This window comes from Nomascus leucogenys, chromosome 13 (genome assembly GCF_006542625.1).
Source record: "Nomascus leucogenys isolate Asia chromosome 13, Asia_NLE_v1, whole genome shotgun sequence".
In the NCBI taxonomy this organism is placed as follows: Eukaryota; Metazoa; Chordata; class Mammalia; order Primates; family Hylobatidae; genus Nomascus; species Nomascus leucogenys.
Window position 1 is genome coordinate 56242928 of NC_044393.1, and position 18794 is coordinate 56261721.

An 18794-nucleotide genomic window follows, 5' to 3' on the forward strand; every position below is an offset into this window, starting at 1 on the left:
AGCACATGCCTGTAATCTCAGCTACTTGGGAGGGTGAGGTGGGAGAGTCGCCTGAATCCAGGAGGTGGAGGCTGCAGTGAGCCGAGATTGCACCGTTGCACTCAAGCCTGGGTGACAGAGTGAGACTCCATCTTGGAGGGGGGGGGAAGAAAGTATTATTTCAAATAATTTTACAAATGAAATCATTACTACATAATTGTCATCAAAACCTCTTGAATTAGGGCTGGGCGCGGTGGCTCACACCTGTAATCCCAGCACTTTGGGAGGCCAAGGCGGGCAGATCACAAGGTCAGGAGATAGAGACCGTCCTGGCTAACACGTTGAAACCCCGTCTCTACTAAAAATACAAATAAATTAGCCGGGGGTGGTGGCAGATGCCTGTAGTCCCAGCCACTCAGGAAGCTGAGGCAGGAGAAGGGCGTGAACCTGGGAGGTGGAGCTTGCAGTGAGCCGATATCGCGCCACTGCACTCCAGTCTGGGCAACAGAGTGAGACTGCGTCTCAAAAAAAAAAACCTTTTGATTTAGAAACCGAGATAGCTTGTTCCCATAGGATTTCACTTTTCAGGTGAGTATCTGTACTTTGGGGTTGGATCAATTTTAGGGATATGAAAGGTAACAAGATTGTTGTCAATTAATTTTCATTTTCACCGTCTATTTTTGTTATTTATTCTGATAGGGAGATTCGGCTGATTCTTTTTTCATTGTAGAATCTGGAGAAGTGAAAATTACTATGAAAAGAAAGGTAAGCATTCTAAGTCCTCAGAACCCACATACTGTTAGCAAGGAACACAACAGATCTACTTTTTGATGTTTAGACTGAGGTTGATTTTATTTTTCATAAGCTGAGGAAAAGCTCATCTTTTTAATTGCCTTGTCAGGGTAAATCAGAAGTGGAAGAGAATGGTGCAGTAGAAATCGCTCGATGCTCGCGGGGACAGTACTTTGGAGAGCTTGCCCTGGTAACTAACAAACCTCGAGCAGCTTCTGCGCACGCCATTGGGACTGTCAAATGTCTAGGTAGGGATTGCAACAGTGGGCGTGCTTCTGCTGGTTGAACTTATGTCTGCATTTTATGTATTCATGTTGAGTGAATCATTTTATTGGATTCACAGGTTTTGTGGTCCCCACAAAAGGTAATAAGATTAGGACCCATTGCCTTATAAAATCAATTTGTGGAAGCCATTTTTTCTTTGAAATTTTTACATCCAGATGCATTTTGCTCTTTTGTGTATATATGAAATAACATCCCATATTAGACATTAAAATAAGAGTTCCAAGTACCACGTTTTATATGGAATCTCTCAAATAAGCAACATCTGCTATGTTCCTCAAAAGAGAAGGCTAAGGTACTATTTTTATGAAGTCCGTTATTAAGATCTGTGGGGAATGCTGAGATGTTGTGAGAATCCTTACTCATACAGTACCGGGACACAAAGGTTCAGGTTTGTCAAAGCACAGTCAAATGTTCTTTGCTGTTTAGTCATTATTACTATTTTACCAGAGTAGCTTGGCAGAAATGTCGTTGTCAGGTGCAGACATCTGTATATATCTGAGATTGTATATCTGAGAAATCACTTACTTTGATAAGAAAATACAGTTCAGAAGGTGGCAATGTGGAGGGTATTTTAAGAAAATTGATCCCACAGTTATTACCCTCTCCGTGCTTTTCATCTGTAATTCAATAGAATAAACTTAGTTTTAATGTTTTTAAGATTTGCAAGGATCCTTAGAATTAACTTCTTAGAGAAGTCATTCTTTAAAAGGTTTTAAATAAGTATATTAATCAAGTGTTAAATTTGGACGGAAGAGAAGACGATTAGAAACTGACAGGTAATTTCCCTAAGTAGGGCTATTAGAAAGAGTAAAGGTGGGTGAGTGAAAGTCTATTAGAAAGAGTAAAGGTGAGTGAGTGAAAGTCTATTAGAGTAAAGGTGAGGTGAGTGAAAGTCTGTTAATTTTTTTTCAATAACAGATTATTATATTCACATCAAAGAAAACCTGAGAAATACAGAAAATGTAGGAAAAAACATACCACCGCCACTCAGTGATTTCTGCTATTATAATTCCTTCTTGTCCTTTTTATTTGTGTGGGCTTCCAGTTGTTAAACAGATTTCCAAACAACTTTTAAAGTTCATTATAGCTTAGGAATGTTCTTATTTTATTACACCAAATTTTAAAATTCTTTTAGGTGAATATATACATGATAAATTAATCATTCCTTAGTGGTAAATACTTTGAAGGTTTTGGCTCCAACTTTTTGGTGGGGAGCAATTTTTTGTGCATAGAAGACTTTTCTGTATTATAGGAGTTTTCCTTAGAAATGGTATTCAGGAGTGGGTTTTTAAAAAATTAACTTTTGACACATATTGCCAGATTACTTTTATTTGTACTAATTTACATGCTACTAGCAGTGCCATAATGCCCATTCACCCTGTTCTTGTAAACATTGCCTTTTTTGTCTTTGGTAATTTAAAAGGCAAAGAAGATATATTTTAATTTGTACTTTTATGTATAGAGTATGATCATGTTTTCTATCTGTATATTATAAATCCAGTTTTAAAATCCAGGAGACAGGCAAGCAAAGTGATTTCTAGCATGTACTTACAGAAGTAAACAAAAGCATTATGTCAGCTGCCATTTTTGGATTGCATAGACAATAGTATGGCAGCAAAACTTACAAAAGGTTAACACTTGGCCTTCACAACATGGCATTTTAAACCCTGAGAAGGGAACACAGGATAGAAAACACTCTTATGCCACCTTTGAGGAGTTCACATTGCTAAGGTGGAGATGGCACAATTATTTTTTAAAATTCTAAGGTCTTTCCATGATAGTCCCTCATTCTTTTCTCAGCTTGGACCAGGAACCTCCCACCAACTTAGCATTGCTCATCATATTGCCGAGGGACTGCAGAGCGTGGCCCAAGAGTGTGGCCCTGGCTGCTTCCTTTTTCAAGTGGAACATTTTTATCATTATGCTTTTTCTTGTATTTTATAGTATTTACCTAAAATACCATTGCATTATTGATATATATGGAATTGATAAGGTAAATGACTTAGAAATTCTGCAGATTTGCAAAGAATGTTAATAAAAAAAATCTTCTCTTTTCTTAGCAATGGATGTGCAAGCATTTGAAAGGCTTCTGGGACCTTGCATGGAAATTATGAAAAGGAACATCGCTACCTATGAAGAACAATTAGTTGCCCTGTTTGGAACAAACATGGATATTGTTGAACCCACTGCATGAAGCAAAAGTATGGAGCAAGACCTGTAGTGACAAAATTACACAGTAGTGGTTAGTCCACTGAGAATGTGTTTGTGTAGATGCCAAGCATTTTCTGTGATTTCAGGTTTTTTCCTTTTTTTACATTTACAACGTATCAATAAACAGTAGTGATTTAATAGTCAATAGGCTTTAACATCACTTTCTAAAGAGTAGTTCAGAAAAAAATCAACATACTGATAAAATGACTTTGTACTCCACAAAATTATGACCGAAAGGTTTATTAAAAATGATTGTAATATATAGAAAGTATCTGTGTTTAAGAAGATAATTAAAGGATGTTATCATAGGCTATATGTGTTTTACTAATTCAGACTGATATCATATTAGTGACTATCCCCATGTAAGAGGGCACTTGGCAATGAAACATGCTACACAGCATGGCATCACTTTTTTTTTTATAACTCATTATATACAGTAAAATTTTAATCATTTTTGTTTTAAAGTTTTCTAGCTTGATAAGTTATGTGCTGGCCTTGGCCTATTGGTGAAATGGTATAAAATATCATATGCAATTTTAAAACTTTTTGTATTTTTGCAATAAAGTACATTTTGACTTCGTTGGCATAATGTCAGTAACCTACAAATTCCAGTGGTTTTATGGATAGGCAATGTAGTTGTTACGATAATAAGGAAAACAGTCTTTTAGATGAGAGATCATTAACACATTTTCCCCTCATCAAGCATATATCTGCTTTTTTTTATTTTGCAATTCTCTGTATTCTATATCTTTAAAAATTTGATCTTGACATTTAATGTCACAAAGTTTTGTTTTTCTAAAAAATGATTTAAACTTAAGATCCGACATTTTTTGTATTCAAGATCTTACACCTAAAAAATCTTTCCTATCCCAAAAATAATTTGGGATCCTTATCAGCATGCCCACAGTTTATTTCTTTGTTCTTCACTAGGCCTGCGTAATACAGTCCTATGTAGACATCTGTTCCCTTGGGTTTCTGTTCTTCTTTAGGATGGTTGCCAACCCACAATCTCATTGATAGCAGCCAATATGGGTTTGTTTTTTTTTAATTCTTAAAAACATCCTCTAGAGGAATAGAAACCAATTTTTATGAGCATAACCCTATATAAAGACAAAATGCATTTCTGCCCTTACCATATATACCATTAGGCCTTGCCATTGCTTTAATGTAGACTCATAGTTGAAATTAGTGCAGAATGAACTCAGATGTACTAGATTTTCATTGTTCATTGATATGCTCAGTATGCTGCCACATAAGATGAATTTAATTATATTCAACCAAAGCAATATACTCTTACATGATTTCTAGGCCCCATGACCCAGTGTCTAGAGACATTAATTCTAACCAGTTGTTTGCTTTTAAATGAGTGATTTCATTTTGGGAAACAGGTTTCAAATGAATATACATACATGGGTAGAATGACTCTGTGCTAGTGTAGTCTTATTAGAGAATGTTTATGGTCCCACTTGTATATGAAAATGTGGTTAGAATGTTAATTGGATAATGTATATATAAGAAGTTAAAGTATGTAAAGTATAACTTCAGCCACATTTTTAGAACAGTTTAACATTTTTGCAAAACCTTCTTGTAGGAAAAGAGAGCTCTCTACATGAAGATGACTTGTTTTATATTTCAGATTTTATTTTAAAAGCCGTGTCTGTTAAACAAGAAAAAACACAAAAGAACTCCAGATTCCTGGTTCATCATTCTGTATTCTTACTCACTTTTTCAAGTTATCTATTTTGTTGCATAAACTAATTGTTAACTATTCATGGAACAGCAAACGCCTGTTTAATGAAGAACTTTGACCAAGGCTATAAATGCCACTTACATTATTTTCAGTATTGTTGGTTATATTTAAATTTTCCTTATAATAAAGCACACTTTTATAATAAAATACATGAATTATTGTTTTTCATACTTTTTTGTTTCTTTAAAGTTTTCTGACGTGCATAATGCATAATTCATTGAAAAGCATGATAGCAATGTGGCATGTGGAAGCTAACCCCCAGGGCATAACATAGTAAGAAAGTATGGTTCTGTATGGCAATAGGTTTTTAAAATTATTAGCTATCGTCATGTGTGGGAGAAATAATCGTGGTTTGTTGCAGATTTATTTGGCCATTTAAAATAACCAAATAAATCTGGCTAACTAGGAATTTATGTGTAAAATTATCTGATTAAAACAGCTCAAGTTTGACTTGTGGATGTCATTATTTAATTATTAATCAACACTCTTTACTACGTGAGAATTATCTGTTGACCATTCATTCAAGGACAGAGCCTCTCGTGTATCATGCGTGGCTAAGGAAAGCGGTGAGGACTTTTTCCCCAGGAGTGACGGTGCTTTCTCTTGTTTTAAATAAAGGTGTATGTGTGTGTGTATGTGTGTGTGTTGTTTTCTGCATATCCATATGTATTAGGGTTTAGTGCAGATATTTTAACATACACATTACCTGTGACACAACTTAGGTGAATGTATATGTGTTACCATTAGGATTAGTATTATAAACTGGCTAAATGCCATTTAAAATGCTTTAAAAGGCTGGGCACCATGGCTCATGCCTGTAATCCCAGGACTTTGGGAGGCTGAGGCAGGAGGATCACAAGGTCAAGAGATCGAGACCATCCTGGCCAATATAGTGAAACCCCGTCTGTCTTAAAAATACAAAAATTAGCTGGGCGTGGTGGCACACGCCTGTAATCCCAGCTACTCAGGAGGCTGATGCAGGAGAATCGCTTGAACCTGGGAGGCGGAAGTTGGAGTGAGCCGAGATTGTGCCACTGCACTCCAGCCTGGCGACAGAGCGAGACTCCATCTATAAAACAAACAAGCTTAAGAATTCTCCAAGTGAAACGGCATGAAGCAAGGGACTTCGGATTTTATTGAAACGTAAGATTTAAAAACATGCTGTGTTCTTTCCCTTTCCAAAGCATCTTTAAAGATACTGATAGAATTTTTCCTTTCTCAAAAAATGTTATAAAGGATGAGATGACCTTTGGTACTCTTAAGGAAAATTAATACTGTGTAGGCCTAGAGAGGTGAGTCATACATGTGGATTAAGGCAGTGCTTTGTTAAATTGCTGAAGACGAGATTCTAAAAAAAAAAAAAAAAAATTACTACCTAAGAGAAATAGTTTTTAAGGAATGCTGGCTTTTAAAATTTAGTGTTTGGTATAGCCTGACGCCCAGTATCAGAAAGAATTTTGACAAAAAAGGAAGAATTGGAATGAGTTCAGACAACCTTACCTGTTCTAGAATACTTCTAAAGGCAGCAAAACTGGTTGAATAGACTATAGAGTTGTTCATCTTCACAGGTATAAAAACCCTTTAAAAGTGTAATGAATTACGGAAATATAAGCAGTAAAGTATACCAGTTATTTGCAGAAGACTCGTGTCAATAACTGTGAGACCTTAAATCAGTTCAATTTGTATACCTAAGGATAATCAGTGACTTCACAATTCATTTACTTTGTGAGTCAATGGCAGAACTTGTGGAAAATTGAGATCTATTGATTCCTCATCCAATTCATGGCCTCATATATTTTCCCAAATACTGTTAATGAGCCTGGCATGTAAATTGGTATATAGTTTCCAATGCAGAGAATAAGATTATTTTGAGAGGAAAACTTTTGATTTGACCAACAGATCTGGGTCTTTCTCTACCTTTTTATGTTCCAAATTTATAAATCTAAAATTGCCTAGAAAATCCTGAAGTATGTATCACATATATAGGAAAATGTGGTGATATATGATAGGGAGGTAATGTCCACCACAAAAATGAATGCTATCTACCAAAGAGGTGGTTTTCCCAGATTTTGATGTAACCATAGCCTGAGTCTCATCATTTTTCCAAATATAAAAACTTCTACTACAAAATGTATATACATTAAATCATGTTTTGTCAGCACCAATTATAACTGATTCATTACAGCATATAAATTCATTTTTTACTGTCACTGGAAAACAGAAAATGACCTTTTTTTCAGGCACAAGGGAAAGTTTTCTATGGCTCTTGACTGTAACAACCCAGACATGAAACCCTAAATATTTTCTATTTAACTTGAAAAAAAAGGTTACAAAGTAGACCCTCGAATGAGTTTATGAACAGGAAATATGACCAGTTAAAATCTTAGATAAAGTTGCTATTGATGACTGGTTTTCCATCTTGGTCCTAATTGGAAACCTTCCTAGATCTTGCTGAGGAACAAGAGAATAAACTCTGCATCCTGTAACTTCACCACCTCTCTTAGGCCAAGGGCTGACATTTAATACAAGTGTACTTCTTCCTTTACATAATGACTATATTCTTGAAGTATATACAAATGACATTTTTTAAAAGCCAAGCAATATTTTAAGAAAAGTGCACACTATAAAGACATCTTTGGTAAATCTATTTTCTCATAATTGCACTTTAAAGCTGAACTTAATATCCTCAACATTTTTATTACTTATATTCTGTATAACTTAAAGTAATTGTGGTTTTTGCCACTTTTTTAAATGGTAAAAATGGTAAAAATCACAATTACTTTTGCAGCAACCCAATACTTTGCCTTTGAGTGACTGACACTGTGAGGGAAACAAAAATGAATAATAGTGCTTATCATATAAACATAGCTGGAAGATGAGACATGTTCTCAAATAATAATGACTACATAGAGGAAGTGACAGTTAAAGTGCAAGTTATTTAACAAAGTCAAATATTCAGACCAGCATCCTATATATAGTGCTACACTATGCTGTATATGAGAAAATTCATGCTGCTTGTCTCCCGTAACTTTTCATTTATTTGTTCCACAGGTAGGTATTTTTTTGATAGCTTATGGACCAGACCAAAAAAAGCACATGAGATGGTGACTGATAAGGAGAGAATGTAAATGTGGAGGGGGGACAAATGTAAGCAATAATATTCAGTTTAGCACAGTGTGATAAAAGTGACGTGGGTACTATTCCTACATTTATTTTTTTTTTTTTGAGATGGAGTCTGGCTCTGTCACCCAGGCTGGAGTGCAATGGCGTGATCTCGGCTCACTGAAACCTCTGCCTCCTGGGTTCAAGCGTTTCTCCTGCCTCAGCCTCCCGAGTAGCTGAGACTACAGGTGTGCGCCACCACACCCAGCTAATTTTTGTATTTTTAGTAGAGATGGGGTTTCACTATTTCGGCCAGGATGGTTTCAATCTCTTGACCTTGTGATCCGCCCTCCTCAGCCTCCCAAAGTGCTGGGATTACAGGCGTGAGCCACCGTGCCCCGCCCTATTCCTACAATTTTAATTGCTCTTTATCCGACTTAATTGTACTTAAAATGAGGTACTTTTTGCTAGCAACTAAACATAGAGAAGGTCCTAGGATACCAAATAGATAGGAGTAGAAAATACTATGTGAGAGTTTGTGTTAAATAGTTCAGGTAACAGTAATGATCTCTAGAAAACTTGCAGGACATGAGAATAGTCATTTGAGCTTGATTTTATACATCGAGAGTGAGATGAAATAGAATTGTTGCCTTCTGTAAATAAATTTTCATTTATACCAAATTAGACTTGACAAAAACTTTCTGAGAAAAATTTGGATCAAAAAATGAGTAGTCCTCTCTATGTCCTGAGGATACCCAGGTTTATTTCTCTAGACTTGACTTCCTAAATGCCAGATGAATATATTCAGCTGCCCAAGGACCTCTGGACTCAAATTTCTTGCCTGCACAGCATGCTCATCACCTGAGGTTGAACCTATCCTTTCCCTTCCTCCCAGTCCCCAAATCTGCTATCCTCTCCAGCATTCCCTCAGTCAATAACATCAGCATAACCACCCTTCCCCAACATACTGCAATTACCCAAGCCGGAGACACAGTCATTTTGATTCTTCCCTTTTACGTTGATTTTTCTTCCTAATGTTGTCATAGTGTTAAGCCACTGAAGAAAGGTCTTGCTTTCTGGTCATCGGAGCAAAATCTAAACTTGAGTTGCATCAAGAACTACAGGAACAGGAGACAGATGACTCAGTTCTAAAATGGCCATCATTAGCTCCTGTGGATTTTATTACAACTTGCCTGAATTACCTGAGTACTTTGAACTAATTAGAAAATTAACTCATTTGAAAGGATAGTAAGGTATATGGAAGGATATTTGTTAGAGTTTAAATATGCAAGATGCTTTCTGAAAACTTTGAGAAGTACTTAGACCATACATGTGTTCAATTTCTCCATTTAGTACTTGTTCATGTGATTTCATTTGTTTACCTTTTGACAATTCAAAGTGATTATTTTCAATATCAGGCAATGCATGTACTTGAACTTCTCTTTAGTTCAGCAAAGCAGTCATTGGTGTGTCAAATATGGTGGAATCAGGGAAACACATTATTTCACTCCTAAATAGGATTTATCAGTTTTTTTTCTTCTGTTCGCTTTTTACTATCTCTAACAAATTAGGACTTGATATTTAAGATAACAGAGGTAACTTTACAAACCGCTGGAAAGACATTTTGATTTGACAATTTCTTGACATTTTTTGCATACATTTTATGTGTGTATATGTGTATATAGATATGGTGACTGTACCAATCAAGAAGAGGTGTTATTTAAAGTAACTGATTTTTTAACGTCAATTTTATCATGGAAACATCTGAAGGATAGTTAAAAACTGTAGTTATATCTGTTTTAGTCTGAGAGTATAATTTGCACATGTAAAAATTTCCAAGGAGATCTTACTAGTTTCGTACTTTGATCTTTGTCCTGGCTTATAAGTTGGCTAGTTTTATTGGTCACTCAATTAATGATGATGTCTCCGTTAAATACACATAAGGTACTAATGTGGTCATTTAGCCCCCCAGCGAAGTCAGAAGATTGAACTAATTGTCCACTTAAAGGTGTAGCGAATTCTAATAACAGTATTTAATCAGTTGTGACTAAACTATATAAATTTAACTCATATTAAAGACTTGGACAAAAATGAGAAAAAGTGTGCAAAAAATGTTTTCTATCTTTTTATTCTCAATAATTGGCACAGTGGTCAAAAAATGGAACTAAACGTTTCTGAATGAATGGAAAAGGCTTTACAGAGCTATTAAAGGATAAATTATTATTTGTAATGTATTGTACAATATCTGGATCTAAAGTTGAATTTTTTTTCCCATTTCCGGTGTCCCCCGATAAAAAAATATCACCACTAAGGCATTTGGTAAAAACTTTAAAATAGTTTAACTTTTAAAAACAAGGTTTAGCTGAAAGCAGATCTCACAGTTTGTGTACTGGAGAGGGGTAAAGCAGCATCTCAATCTCTTGCCAGCTCTTTCTTTTTTTGAGACGGAGTCTCCCTCTGTCGCCCAGGCTGGAGTGCAGTGGCGCAGTCTCGGCTCACTGCAAGCTCCGCCTCCCGGGTTCACACCATTCTCCTGCCTCAGCCTCCTGAGTAGCTGGGACTGCAGGCGCCCGCCACCGCGCCCAGCTAATTTTTTGTATTTTTAGTAGAGATGGGGTTTCACCGTGGTCTCGATCTCCTGACCTCGTGATCCACCCGCCTCGGCCTCCCAAAGTGCTGGGATTACAGGCGTGAGCCAGCGCGCCCGACCTTTTTTTTTTTTTTTAAGAGAAAAGTTTTTTAGTTTCCTAGAAGGTGTTAGACATAAATATCCCAAAACAATTTTAAATAATTAGGTGAACTTCACAGATTTTTCTTGTCAAGAAATTACATGTTGGAGTAGAGTTTATACTTTCTATTCTAGTACACGATGACCCTCCATCGTTAAAAAAAAAAAAAAAGGAAGAAAAGCATACACAAAGTAGCAGAGACATTCATTTCTTTGAGTCACTAATAATTTCTGAAAGATGATAAATTCAAATCCTGTCCTTTTTCCTCAGGGAAAAAATTAAGCATTCTGATGGCTCTCCTCTTAATTATTTTAATAAAAAATAGAATGCTTTATTACTATTTGTGAACCTAGAAAGTAAGTATTTGATCACACGGGAGGACTACTTTATTTTCACTTCAAGGATTCAAATGGGGAATCCTCAAGAATTTTAAAGCCGATTTCAACATATGGGGGCTTATTTTGGATTTCTTGATTTGTTACGCGGCTTTGAGGTATATTTAAAAATCCAAGAAATGCAGGAGGTTTTAAAGAAATAACTAGCTGTGTGATTTCTGGCTCTGTCCAAAGGTTTGGTTTTACAGATTTCTTACTAATTTAGGTTTTCCTCATCTGAATTCTAAGCACATATTTAGTGATCTAAAGTTATAAAATCTAAAGCACAATTTAAATGATTAAACACTAAAGGTTCAAAGGGGGGAAAAAGCTTAATCATGCCTTTGTAATGTGAATGGTAAAGACACCAATTATTGACTAGATGTTGCCGACTGTGAATGGACAGCCATGTTTAAAGAGAAGTTAACTATAAAGCAGGGAAGCGTCTCTGGTGAGTCAGAGAATTCGTAACTTCAGGAACTCCTAGTGGAAATGAAGTGGAAAGACAGTTTCTTTCATCAATGAGAAAACGTCTAGAAGGAGAAGAGGGTTAATAAAACTCACCAGAGAAACTTACTGATAATGATTCACAAATTAAATCAGTTTACGTCATACATTACGCCCCTTTGTATTACGTTAACCAACCAGCATACTAATCAGTATGGAAAATGCCGCTTTAACTTGCCTCAATTTCGTAATCGCCCGCCCCCGCCCCCGCCCCCGCTTTGTAAATTCTCTAGACCCCGAGCTTCTCGCTTGCTCACAGTCCATTCCCCAGCCTCACTCTTCCTGGCACTTAGCTGGCGTCTCAACAAACTTAGATGAACTGAACAGAGCTGACAAGGCAATCTGAAGTTGCTGTCCTGGGAGTGGTGAGGCAAGGCACAAGAGAAAGAACTTCTAGTTCTTCCCACTGCCAGTGCAGCCCCCAACATCACTTTCGGCCCCTTCGTGCCTGGGGCCGTGATTTGTGGGTGACCAAGTCCCTCGCTAGCCTGCAGTACTTCCGCTGGTGCAGTCATCTCCTTCCCCTCGCACTAAAACAATACCCTGGCCTCCTGCCAAACTCTTGAGCAGCGAGCAACTCTGGCTGTTTATGGCCCGGATTGGGTGCTGCAAGAGGCTTAGGCCGCTCTCAGTGTTAGCAGAGGCCCAGAGGAAGAGAAGAGGCCCCAGCTTTAAAACACTCCCTTCCTCCGCCCCCTCCCTTTTGTCCCAGACACCAAAACAAACGAGCTGATACACGTGTCCCTATGACTCTTGTTTACTATCAAGACTGCGCTGTGCGAGCGCCTCTGGGATATGTAGTCCAGCTCTTCCCCGGCCAGCAGTTTCCCACAGCCAAGGACCAAGGCTTGAGACTACGAACCCACAATCCATTTCGGGGACAAGGTTTGGCTCGGGTCCCCGGCCTCTCGGCAATAGTCCAATCCGAAGCACTTACTCTTGTGATTGACACGCCGTCTTCTCCAGTAAACACAACACAAAAGTCAATACATGCCCGCCCCCGAGACGGGCCACGGTACCACCCAATGGGAAAGGGGAAGAACCGAATGGCAGTTCTGCAGTCCAATAAGAGGGCGAAAGAGCTGGGCGGGGGCTCAACCCCCAGGGGGTTGAGGGGAGGGGGAAGACGAAGCTTGAAAGACTTGGTAATGGCGACGGGTTTGGTAAGTAGGAAAGTTTCGGTTGAGGAGTAAGAGCTGCCGCGAGAGCAGTAACACGCGCGGGGGAGGCCGACGTCGGTCGGAGAGGGGGTACGAGAGCTGCTGGTGGTGTTGTCGTGGCCGGAGCGGCCCGCGCCTGGGCTGCCGGCACTTCGCGGCAGGTTTGTTGTCTTTCAGTTTGGGAAGAGGTGGGGGTGGGGTAGGGAGGGGCAGGAGCGCGGGGGATTGGGCAGCCGGGAGGGCTCGGGTCCTCGTTCCTTCTCCTCGGAGGGTTGCCCTTGGGGTGGGGGCAGCTAACCGTTCGACTGGTGCCCGCGGCGAGCCCACCGGACCAGCGTCTCCTGCGAGCTCACCTGGGCTTCGGGGCGGCGGCGCTAGGGGGTCTCGGGCAGGGGCCGGGAGGAGGCAGGGGGAGGGCGACGCTCGGGGCCAGGTCGCGCGGTGGGTGGCCGGGCCGGGTGTGGAGATGGGGCGGGCCAGGGCGGGGGAAGGGGCCGACGCGGCGCTGGGGCTACCCAGGAAAGTTTGACTCTAACTCCCCTCTTGTGGGCGGAGGGTCGGAGCTTGGCCGGGGTGGGGGGCTGGCCGGAGGTGGGGGACCCCAGTGAGGCGCCGCCTCCTTCTGGACTGAGGGGGGCTCTGGCCGAGCTGAGGAGCTCGCGGAGCCGCTGGGCCCCGGGGCTCATTGTTACGCAGTTCGAATGAATGGGCTCCCAGGCGCCTGCGCGCTGGGTCTGAGCCGAGGGGAAAAACAAGCCCGGAGTCCGGGCTGCGGTCACATGATGGGGGGAAGGGAGGGGAACGCGATGAATGGCGAAAGAGGGTGGGGGATGGACTTGGCGTGAACCGGGAGGCACTGCTCTGTGTGACCCAAAGAGGAGGCTTGGCAGGCGATTCCAGTCTCCGCCTTTCAACCTATGCTGCCACCGCAGGCCTATTGAAACAAAACAAAACAAGCCAGGCGAAGTGGACAGCCAGGTTTTTGTAGCTTTAAATGCTGCGTGCTGTCTAGGGTATTTCACTCTACGCTGTGCACTCTGCACTCGAGTTCATTCTTAGGGAGTTTTCAGCTACAGTCGTTTTTAGAAGGAGCACTGACAGCGAGGTAATACTTAAGTTTTCTGTTTTGTTTTTGGCTCACGGTGCCACTGATGCCAGGACGAGAGGAGGCTTAGAAAAGGAGTTATACATACTGGGAAGCGATGGAGTCTTACAGCTCGGATGGAGGCTTTAGATTTATTAATACTTCTCTCTGAATAGCCGTAACCACTCCTAATAGTGGTTTTGAAATTAAAGGTACTTTTTGAGAATTAGAATAATTTTAACATTTGGAAATACTGTTCTGGTCATTTAACAGTGATCTAAATCTGCAATGTGTGTCGTACTTTTTTTTTTTTTTTTTGCTATTTTCCTTTATTTTGCAAATGAGTGTGGTAGAGTCGGTCATCTGTTCAGTTGCCTTGGTTGAACTCAGTTCTTGCAAGGTAGACAGTAGTTGACAAAATTTCAAGGAAATTTGAATTATATTGAGAATTAAATCCACTCCCTAAAGTTTTTGGGTTATCTTATACTTTTGAGGAGCCATTTAACCACTTTAAAGCAAAATATTGTTTGTGCTTCCTCGACTGGTAAATTATAGAATGAAGTTTTGATTTCACTTTCTAGTTTCGTCTTAGTTTTGTAAACCTACTTATCTTTTCTGTCTTGAAAACCCTTCCTCTTTCTTAACTTCTCAAACTCCTAACTACATACCCTAGTTAAAAGGGTACCTTCTCCCAGGATTGCCCACCTACATGTCTCCGCTATCCTGTGTGCTTCACAGGGCATACCTCTCAGACTTCAAACATGATACTGTTACTGTAAGAGTTGTTTTCTTCACTATATACATATATATGTATATAATATATAATATATACATATATTTTTTTTTGAGAGGGAGTCTCGCTCTGTCGCCAGGCTGGAGTGCAGGGGTGCGATCTCGGCTCACTGCAACCTCCACCTTCTGGGTTCAAGCGATTCTCTTGCCTCAGCCTCCCGAGTAGCTGGGACTACAGGTGCACGTCACCACTCTCAAATAATTTTTTTGTATTTTTAGTAGAAACGGGGTTTCACCATGTTGGGCAGGATAGTCTTAATCTCCTGACCTCGTGATCTGTCTGCCTTGGCCTCCCAAAGTGCTGGCATTACAGGTATGAGCCACCACGCCCGGCCCACTGTATTTAAACTTCTTTGGATTCTTTCCTCACCAATCGAAGTGCCCAGTGAAGAAGGCATATGGCATGATGGCATGGACTTATTAAACTGCTGTGCGCTGAAGGTTCTTCAGGGTGAATTGCAAGCTGGTGTTTTGCATATGTGTTTGAAATAAAAATACTGGTACTCCCCTCTCCACCCCACGCATACATTATCCGTTAGAAGTTACTGCTGTCCCGGCGCTGTGTCTCACGCCTGTCCCAGCGCTTTGAGAGGCTGAGGCGGGTGGATCACCTGAGCTCAGGAGTTAGACTAGCTTCGCCAACGTGATGAAATTGTCTATATTAAAAATACAACAGTTAGCTGGGCATGGTGGCGCACACCTGTAGTCCCAGCTACTTGGGAGGCTGAGGCAAGAGAATCGCTTGAACCCGGGAGGCAGAGATTGCAGTGAGACAAGATCAGGCCACTGTACTCCAGCCTGGGCATCAGAACAAGACTTCCTCTCAAAAAAAAAAAAAAAAAATCAATGCCAGGAATTTTATGTCTGTTAAGTATGAAAGTGAGTATTTACTTAGAATGGAAAAATAAATCACAACGAATTAAAAAAAAATTAAAGCTGCCAGATACCTGCTTATCACAAAATTCAGGGAAAAATGGTATACTCTAATATTCTTATTAACTGCCTGATATCAGTAACATTCACATTTTTCGTATACTGATCAGCATTTATTTTGGTGCTTCATAATTTCTACTATCATTTTCTATAGAGAAACTAGAAACATAATTTTCTCCATAATGTGGTTCATTCATTTTTTAAAAGTTATTGAACATAGCTTTAAAAAAAAGCTTTTTCCACAGGTTTTTATAGATAATGTAAAAATGTTTAGGAGTTTATCTTATACTTTTGAGGAGCCATTTAACCACTTTAAAGCAAAAGATTGTGCTTACTCGATTGATAAATTATAGAATGAAGTTTTGATTTCACTTGCTAGTTTCTCTATAGAAAATGATAATATAAATTATGAAGCACCAAAGTTTAGGAAAACAAGTTTCACAAGAATTTTTAGATGATGTCAAGTTTTAATATATGACTTATATGACTCATCTTAAATACTTATTTGAATTGACAGTACTCCTAAAACAGTTTGTGGATGGCTGCTTCTGCTATTAATGGGTTTTCTATTGTCTTAATCAATATAGCATTTCATGTTGAATGAGCATGAAATTACTAAGAACTTGTATAGATGTGGATTGGGCAGTGTCTGTGGGATGTAATATCTTTTATACCTACAACAATTCTGATAGGTAGATAGGTGCTAGTCCCATTTTTTTTTTTTTTACTTATTTTAAAAAATTTTTTAGAGATTGGGTCTTGCTGTGTTGCCCTGGTTGGTCTTGAACTCCTGGCTCAAGAGATCTTCTTGTCTTGGCCTCCCAAAGTGCTGGCATTGCAGGCCTGAGCGACTGGGCCTGGCCACTAGTCTTATTTAAAAATAAAAAAACAGGTCCAAATAAGAAAACACGCCTAGAGATTTATTTGTTCAGGGCCATGAAAGTGGTAAGTGCCCAAAACGAATCCACTAAGGGTTTTTGTTGTTGTTTTGTCTTTTTTCGTAGCCCAGTGGCAAACTAGAGTTGTAGACAAATATCTGTGAAATCTTTTGAAGTTTTGTTGAAAATACTCTAAAAGAACAGCATTAAGGCCTCTGAGATGCGTTTGGTATAGAAAGTTGCATTTAATATACTTTGTTATGGAGGCTTGTTTTAGCGTATAATTGTGTAATCCATTTAAAATACCTCAGTTTCAGAGATAGAAATTAATTGCAAATTACCTTTTCTTCACCTTCTCTTTGAAAACAATTTGAGCATGTAGTCTGGACTGGGTATGGAAATCCTTCAGGATAAGGGGAGAGCATAAAATCCTGCTGTGGATTCCAAAATGATGATGGAAAGGTAAGGATTCAGGGAATAATAGGCACTTGAAAGAAGGAAGTAACCCATGCTGGCTTATACCTTTTGTCTTTTTTCCCTCTCAGCTCTCACCTTCAAAAAGAAAATGATCCCATTTAGTCATCATAGTCCTGTTTTCCTCATCCATAATAATACTTTATTCACAGAGTTGTTCTGAGTTTAAAATAAAGTTAGATGAAGTACATGGAAGTGCTGTGTAGGTAAGCATTTTGTAAAACCTAGTTTCCTTCTTCATTCATTGAGACTTAGCTTTTTCTAGTTCTCTCTTTCTCTCCTGTCTTAAGATTTTGTGGATATTTGCTTCTGGAAGTTTGCATACCAAAAGCAATGGGGCCTTCTAAGAAAGTAAAATTTGTAACACTGAACATGACATTTCAGAGTACAACTTCTGGAAAATAGTTACTGAGAATCACTGATCTAGTGAAGAGATGACATGTGCAGAGTTCACTAAAATACAAGGCAAGCTGTCTTGAATCTGATACCAAAGCAGTATACAAAAGCATGAATGAACAATAGGGTTAGCTCTACCAGGAGATATTTGAAAGAGGAGCTTGTTTATCAAAATGAGTATGTAATTGGTATAATGTATGTAGGGGGGGAGTAAGAAATGTAAGGGCTTCTCTGGTATTCCTTTACTGTATTGGAAACCTTGCTTTCTTTCTCCAAAATAGTTGAGAATAGACAGAAGAGACAGAAAACTTCCATTTGTATATAGTTTTGAATTTTGTTTTCATGTATTGAACTCTCAGAATAGCCTGTGAGGTAAGTAGAGGGACCGTGAGTCTGAGATTGACCTGTCCCGGGTTACACAGCTAGTAAGAGTGAAACTGAAGTCTGCTGTCTTGAAGTATAGCTTCTCTTACTGTATGGTAGTTTTACAGTAGCAGAACTTCAGTTTTCTCAGGACCAAACTTCTGATAGCCTTGAGCAATGAGAGGTGTGAACACATAGAACTTATATTCAGTAAATATTTATTTGGTTCTTTTGGTTATTTATAGGTAGCTCTGTTTTGAAATTAATGTTTTTTTCCAACTTCATTTAAGGAGTTTTGGGATGGTGGTTGATAATTTAGACAAAGTGCTGAAGAAATAATAGAAGTTGCAAAGAGACGTTAGTGTACTATACTTGGTGAATGTTGGAAACTGCAGGACCTGCTGTAGGGAAGAAAAAAGTTCTAGCTGGGAAGAATGAGGAAACCGAAGAGCTCTGCAGAGGGAGGGGGAAGACAAGACAGACTGCCGCTGTGCTTCTGTGGACCCCAAGAACAGCACTGTTCATACACAGAGGTTAGCTCTGAAGAGAGATACATGTGTAGTGCAACTTCTAAATTTCATAATAAAGGTAAAAGTGGGAAATGTTTTAAGTTCAGATAGGGTTGACTGTGCAGCTCACATCTGTATGTGAAGCATAGTACAGATATTCATAAGGATTTTTAGTTATCAAAGTAGGTTAAATTATATTCTGTATACTTAAGATGCCAGAAATATTTCTATGGAAAGAGTTAAAATCTCCTATCTAAACTGTTAATATTAGCTGTTTAAAGAACTCACATAGTATGACTAGTTTCTCTCTTAAGAGTTACTAAATAAGGAATCTGCACTGAGAACCATTGCAAAGGAAGCTGGAGACGGGTGGCTTAGAGACTGGGAATGTGAGTGCTCTCTTAAAAAAAAAATACTCTCCTTAAAATATTATAGGTGTTCCTGCATACTCATACAGTATTTCAGTATGATTTTGT

The 18794-nt window shown here is 39.0% G+C and overlaps 2 protein-coding genes across 4 annotated transcripts in view; both read left to right on the forward strand.

Moving 5' to 3' along the window:
* Positions 1-5467, forward strand: part of PRKAR2B (protein kinase cAMP-dependent type II regulatory subunit beta) — a 119652-nt gene extending 114185 nt beyond the window's left edge. Inside the window, exons 9-11 of the mRNA XM_030825933.1 lie at positions 679-744; positions 881-1019; positions 3117-5467. Coding sequence (XP_030681793.1) covers positions 679-744; positions 881-1019; positions 3117-3250 — 339 coding nt within the window. The 3' untranslated portion in view covers positions 3251-5467. The remainder of the gene's footprint in view (positions 1-678; positions 745-880; positions 1020-3116) is intronic.
* A 7364-nt stretch (positions 5468-12831) lies between these two features.
* HBP1 (HMG-box transcription factor 1) overlaps positions 12832-18794 on the forward strand; it is a 34097-nt gene continuing 28134 nt past the window's right edge. The window contains exon 1 of one of the 3 annotated variants that reach the window (XM_003268137.4): positions 12832-12892. In XM_003268137.4, the coding sequence (XP_003268185.1) occupies positions 12878-12892 (15 nt within the window). In that variant the 5' untranslated portion in view covers positions 12832-12877. Of the gene's footprint in view, positions 13051-16488; positions 17039-18794 lie in introns of those variants that run through there. The other 2 variants (XM_003268138.4, XM_030825935.1) reach the window with 2 other exon arrangements.